The sequence below is a fragment of the Pteropus vampyrus genome, unplaced genomic scaffold (assembly GCF_000151845.1).
Source record: "Pteropus vampyrus isolate Shadow unplaced genomic scaffold, Pvam_2.0 Scaffold82, whole genome shotgun sequence".
Lineage (NCBI taxonomy): Eukaryota > Metazoa > Chordata > Mammalia > Chiroptera > Pteropodidae > Pteropus > Pteropus vampyrus.
The window spans coordinates 7,693,808-7,701,038 of record NW_011888863.1 but is presented as its reverse complement, the minus strand read 5'-3'; the positions used below and the strand labels follow the sequence as shown (position 1 = coordinate 7,701,038).

Below are 7,231 nucleotides of genomic sequence, written 5' to 3'. Positions count from 1 at the left end.
CTGGGATCCCCACAGGTTTTGAAGGCACCTGGAGATATAGCTAAACGCTCGAGATTTTACTACATAAAGTTGAACTGAAAGAGCTGTGAGATCTTACAGATATTGAACATGAAATTAAAATGTTCCCAGAGAGTTAATAGCCTACTGAATGAGTGACGTCTTGACTTATATGTCTACATTTAGTTAAGGAGATTTGATGTACCCTTTTCTAATTTCATGGAGAAGTTCCTAAATGGTGATTGGTCTTTAAAAATAATAAGCAAGGTAATAATTTATTTATCTTATGGTATTGAAGAAGAATTAGCATCCTCTCTTTCATCTTGAATAAGATTTAAAAAACATTCCATCATCATAGCTATCCAGCTTTTACCATCCACTAAAACATTTTAAAATGAGTTATTTTCAAGAATAGGAATATTCTTGAATATTTAGAATATCAGAGTTGCAAGGACATACCAAGAAAAACATTATTAATCTTCCTATCATGAAAAAATATCTAAGCCATCATAATCAATACTATAAACACTGCTGGCTAAAATATTATCAGAAAATAGAGTCTATTTAGGCTCTCTTACCTTTTCACTACTTTCAATTTCTTACATGTTGAAGGTAATCAAGTTAATGTACAGCAAACGAAACCCCAAATTTCTTAGGTTGGACAAAAACCTAAGGGTGCAAATAATAGTAGGTAGCTGAGTTTCAGCAGAAAATTTGGAGTTTTCATTATTATGTCAAATCTTAAGTGACATTCAACTTCTTTATATAACATTTAATCATTTATTAAGTATGCTAAGTAGCTAAGAGCTATTGCATTACTTTACTCATCCTTAATTGACTTTATGAGACAGGTACTTTGATTACTATATTTTAAAAAGAAGAAAAATAGTTTAATTCCTCTTATGCGGTCACATAGCTAGTAAGAGGTGATTCTAAAATTCTTAACAAATATTTCATATAACTTTGATTCTAAAACTCAAATATAGCATTTAAGAGTCTACATGACCTGACCTCAATCTTCCTCTTTAGCTAACACACACACACACACACATTTTGTCTAGACAAATAAGACTATTATTGTCTTTGTATCACACATTTCCATTGTTCTTGCTTTTATTGTCTCTTGTTATTTTACTGGCATAGTCTTCCTCCTCATTGGGCTGATTAATATCCTACATTTTGAAATTTCCCACTGTACAGCCTTTTATAAGCCCTCTCTCTGCACACTTAAAATAATTTTCCCTTTTTTTTTTTTACTTTATTCACATATTACTTTATATCTTCCTAAAAATACTAATCAGTTTTTGCCTTATAGTAATTTACAAACAAGGAAACTGAGGCCCAAGATGGGGTGTTAAACAACTTGTGCAAAGTTATTTAAATCATAAATTGCTATGTCCAAACTTCCAACAGAACTCTGATTCCAAAACTGTTCTTTCTTTGATAACACACCTACTCTCCTACAAGGCAAAATTCTAATGAAGATTGTTTAATAGAATCTGTTCCTCTTTTCATATTACTGTCACGGTTAATGTATCAGAGTCAGATCAATTTAGATTTAAATAATGATTCAGATACTGATAACTACCTAATAGTGGATAAGTTAATCAAACTCTCTCAGTTTCAGTTTCTTCTTTTATAAGTTCAAAGAATGAATAATGTGCTTGTAAAAATTAAATATTATAAAATATACTAAATCTCTTAGCAGAAAGCCTCCCATCTACCATTTGCTCAATACATGCATTAATATCTGTATCAGTTATTATTATTTGTCAGTATGTTGGCATAGTTCAGTAAGAAGGTATTTTATGTCACTATTTTATAGTGGCTATACCTGACATATGACACTGTAATCAGTCTTATGTGTGATTATATTCATTGCTCAAAATTCAATTTCATATGACTATCGTGTAAACAGTATGTAGGATGAGATCTTATGTTTGTCATTCTAAAACTTAAATGAGTTATTTTCGTATATTTATATATATGCTTTCTATTTGTTTGTTTGCTTTTGCTTGCTTGTGCTATAGATTGGCCATTGAGTATAATGCAATGTCATTTCTCTTGGTTGCATGCAGCTGCTGGCCAGCCTATCATTTTCTTAAAAATTATATTTCAATCATATTTTCCATTAAAAAGAGAATAATAACCTTGAAGGCTTAGATTTGAAAATCACTAATGGAGCTCTGCACAGTAGGAGCAATCAAGCAAATTTGAACAGAGCAGCAACTAAAAGCCCATTTGCCCAAACTGATTTAAACTTGTTTTCACAAATAGAAAAAGCCGGCTGTTAGCATAGCCACGAGGAACATTTCCCTTGGGGTGGATGGGTGCTAAATGAAAGATGTAGAGTATCGAGGATACAGTGTATGTCTATGGAACAGAATACATTTATTGGTATTATTCATATGAATGTGATAACTTAGTGCCAAATGAAGATTGATTTATTCCTCTAACCTGAGCATTTTAAGAGTCCAAGTTAGTGATCAACACACATTTACAAATGTGTGGGCATTATTTTGAACAGGAAGTCCCAGGTACAGTGATCAGAAATGAATGATTAAAAAGGACAGTAAACAGAGTGGTCTGAGAGGTTGAAAGCTATAATTGTAGAAGGATATGTGCAGTAGTAAGAAGGCATTTTTTTTTTCATGAACAACTGTAGATATGACATTAATAATAGGTAAAGGAAATTTTTATCTGTAATTTTTATCTTTCACTTATGAGGGTACCTCCTGACAACTGAATCAATGAATGTTCCTTTGGAAAAGATTTAGATAAATTGGGTTCATGAGTAGGAAGTTCTCAGCATTTTTTTTTCTGCATCCAACACACATATGGGATGTGGTGTAGTCCTGTTGATAATAGTAACTTACTATGACAGTGATTCAACTCGGGGCAAGGTCTCTTAATATCAAGGGGCACACCTGTGCCCCCACTCAACAAACCTAAGTTAAATGTGATATATATTTCTTTATACCCACTGTTTTTTAAATTATTTTTTAGGTGAGTAGAACCATACGTATTGTGAGAACAGTGATTGTGATTCTTGGTTTTGACATTCCAGAGTATCAGTGATTGTGATTCTTGGTTTTGACATTAAAAATGAATTTTAATTTACTTTGATAAAAAGTTTAACACGTCTTATAGCATTTGCTTGAAAGGTGAAATAACAGGTGTTTTAAAATTACGGAAAATCCAGAAATTACTATTTTAGATTACAATACTGATATTATGTTTGAAAGAGATCATATTGATAAGAATATTCTTTATATTTACTATTTGATATAAATGTAAATAGAAAACCATTAAGATAGTTACATATTTATATTGAATATGTAAACGTATAAATTGATTAATAGCAAAAGTAATGATGATAACTATCATATATAGTACATATTATGAGTTGAGTACCATTCGAAGCAACAATCCAACGAAGTAGGTATTATCATTCTCATTTTATAGAAGAGGAAACTGAGATAAAGTGGAAAGTAACTTGTCCAAGATCATAGTGCTAATAAGTAGCAGAACCAGCCTCTGAACTTGGGAAGTCTAATTCCAGAGTTTGTGAGAATCAGTAGTAAAAAAGGTAAATGAGTTTAATGTCCCTGGTGTAGAAGAAAAGTAAAGAATCAAATAAAAATATAAGAGCAAAGCTGAGATAAAGGAAAAACAAGGCAGGTGAGATCTTCCCTACGGAAGTACTGACTGTTTGCTAGAGGTGTCATCATTTTCCTGAAATGTAGTTATTAGCTACACATTTTTTAAATGAACCCTTTAAAAATTATAGCTTAAAAAATAATTAGATGTATACTAACCATACCAACATTATTAAATATTAATTTTTAAAATACTATGCCTTTTAAAACAAGGATGAAATAAACTATAGCTACAAATAGACATCTTTTTCTCTTTTATAAAAGTTATGCTGAGTTTTCCTCCTCGGACTGATAGTATAGAATTATAGCCATATAGATATGCTTCTGCTAATAGTGGGTTGTATTCTAAAAAGGGGTGATTTTCTACTCTTTCATAAAAGAGACTGCTTTCACTTCATAACCATTATTTTGCATGCTGTTTGATTTCTTAAAATTTTAACTTGGTTTACCTGTAACAACCTGACTGTTTTAAAGCCTGCTTCCTAATAACAGTTTTCTGAAAGCACATCTTGAGTAACTGCTTAAATCAAGAATTTTTCAAAATAAATTTAAAAGTTATATTACACTATGACATAGGAGTGTGCTCACTTTCTTTTTCTCTAGGGGAAAATGATTTAATTTAAAATTTAAAACAATATACTTAGGTGGCTCCATAGTGTAGTGGTTAGCACGTTTGCTTTACATGCAGAAGGTCCTGGGTTCGTGCCCCAGGTGGAGCCACGGACCATACCCCGGGTGTGCCAGGTCCCCCGAGTGCCCTGCGGGGTGCAGCAAGCGTGTGGAGGGAAAGACCTCGCCTTCAGAGATCCATTTCTTAAGGGGAGACAGCAACATCTGTAGGTCAGGGCTGGAAGCGGGGGAGGAGGGAGAATTAAAGAAGGAAAAAAAAAACCAATATACTTAGAAATTGTTCAATATCCTAAAATGTCTTCCCTGTGCCTTTTCTCTAAGACCTAAAATTACTGTGTTCCCAAACTATCACAACATTAACAGTTACAATCATTTCCAAGTTGCTTCAAGAATCATCATGTCTCTAAGGGGAAATTGAACTAATGTCCTCAAACAGCGCTGTGTTTATTAACTTAAGTGATCACTATAAATGAGAATGGAATTAGGCAATCTATTGCCAGAGTATTTGGTGCTGAGCTGATAAGGGCTCTCACATAATTACTTGTATAAAGATAGAGCAATCATTTTTATATGATGTAAAAATAAGAATGATGGTATTTCAGTAAGAAGTAATACCAAAATCTCATGCCAAGTTCTGTGTTTTTATTTGTTTGTTTGTTTTTGCCTTTCAAAATAACATAAAAAATCAATGCAGGGGCAAGACTCAGTGTACTAAATATTTCAGGTTCCCACTAATACGAACTGTGCATTTCATGTTCATGTCCATATGATTTGATGATCTAGTAATAATTACATGTGTTTAGGAATCTTTAACAATAAACACTATTTTCTTTTTTTTACCTTGCATTGGGTAATATTTTTGGATGGAAATCTGAATTAGGCATGTATTAACTCTATTTAACAGGAAACAGCCCTGAAGAGGTTCAGCTCTTCATCCTATCAGGCGTCAGCCTAGATAGAGGACTCAAAACTGCAGAACACATGTAGCAACGTGGTGGGCCTATGGGGACCAGGAGACATGAGTTATGGGATGGGAGACTGGGAGGAACATAGAAAACAATTACATCTCCTTTTCAATAGAGTATAATAGAGTTTTGGTCACTGTTAAACAGCTGTTTGTAATGAATCACATATCTTTAAATTACATAGTAATTATTACTGTTACTCCGGGCTTCTCTGATACTCCTACAACCAAACACTTAACATGTGCTGATTCTAGTGTCTATTAAATAGCATAATGAAGTCTGTGAAGTAACTTTCTTTCACCTCTGTTTTAGTTTGTGCCATTCAGGGATTATATTGACAGAAGCGGAAACCACATACTGAGCATGGCTAGATTGGCTAAAGATGTCCTAGCCGAGATCCCTGAGCAGTTTCTTTCCTACATGAGGGCCCGAGGAATCAAGCCATCGCCTGCACCTCCCCCTTACACCCCACCTACCCATGTGTTACAGACTCAAATATGACTGTGCTCGGAAATGCTCATGTTAACTACACATCAGTTGGAACTGCTGAGTCAAGCTTTGCTCCTGGTGCTCTGTAATGAACCAGGGAATGAGAAACTTTTCTCGGTTTGTTTTCAGAAGTGCTGGTTAATATGCTTTCTGGGATCCAAAATTAATGCTCTTCCTAAATAAACCAAAACTGTAAATATGGTTGTTGCATGAGCAACAGAAAAATTGTTTGAATGCTTGAAGCAAAATATGGATGTCTTCTCTGAATCTTTTACCTTCTTTTTTTTTTTTTTTCTTTTTTTGAGAAACAGCTAATTTCCAATGTGTTGTTGGGAAAAAGCACAAACTATGTTTTTAACTCAGATATTGTCCTCGACTGCTGGGTGTATGAGAAAGCAGTCCCTATGTATTAATGTTTACATGTTACTACTTTTTAAATTTCAATACTTTTATAACTGTTCTTAAAAATAAGAGTTTTGAATATTGAATCCTTTGTCTTCTAAATTGCAATAGCTATAATCACAAGAGCAATATCTCTTTGAATGACTGTCTGGACAAATACAATTGCAAACAAGGGAAAAGAAAGATATACTTCCATATTTCTCAGTAAGTGAATTGTCTTAGGAAGCTGCATCTGCTTAGTAATCAGTTCCTCTGCGTTGTTTGCCAAGTATGGGAGTTTAAGCTTAGCAGAAGTGTATCCTGTAAGAACATGCATTTTTCATGGAATCTGGGTTCTAAATTTAGACCGCAGTGAGTTTATGTTTTGTAATGCTAAAAAATTTTTTAAAAGTGAAACATTGTGAACTGCAAATGCACAGAAAATACTTAGTGTAAAAAGTAGCATCTTTATATTACTGCTAGTTAGAAAGACTAAAACCCAGAATATTTAACTGTGAATCATGTAGCAGAAGTTTTAAACTTTTTATTCTATTATACCTTGTCTAGATATTTTAATTCAAAGGGATACTGGCTCTCTTGGATTCCTTATCACCTTTCCACATTGCCACGCAGGGTGCACAGGCTGGAAGTTTTTTGTGAAATTCCCAGTTAAATATACACAACCATGTGACTTAGTGCACAACACATTTGTGAAATAACTTACTCTCCTATATACCTATCTGCCTGTCCACAATTAATTGTAAAGAGTTTTTGCATGTACAGTTTTTACAAGAATTAAAGTTTTGTGATGTTGTGTCCAAATTAAAGCATTTCTTTAGAACAAATGGCCTTAAATCCTCACAGAATTCTTGGAAATGATTGTGAAATGCCTTCAAATAATAGAAAAGTGTATTTATTTTTTTCTTTTGTGTCAACAATATAACTACTTTATAATATTTTCCTTAGTTTTACTATTTACTACTTGGTTTATGTTTACTGTATGTTGTTCTCTTTGTCCCAAGTTGACTTAGGGTGACTTTTATAAGCATGAAACTATTTTACTGAGAAGAAAAATATATACATCCACATATCTAACAGTATCAGTGTTAT

The 7,231-nt window shown here is 33.1% G+C and overlaps 1 protein-coding gene across 1 annotated transcript in view; it reads left to right on the top strand.

Annotated features, from left to right (window-relative positions):
- Positions 1-7,213, top strand: part of CPNE8 (copine 8) — a 174,822-nt gene extending 167,609 nt beyond the window's left edge. The window contains exon 19 of the mRNA XM_011363179.2: positions 5,564-7,213. Coding sequence (XP_011361481.1) covers positions 5,564-5,752 — 189 coding nt within the window. The 3' untranslated portion in view covers positions 5,753-7,213. The remainder of the gene's footprint in view (positions 1-5,563) is intronic.
- Positions 7,214-7,231: the final 18 nt, after the last annotated feature.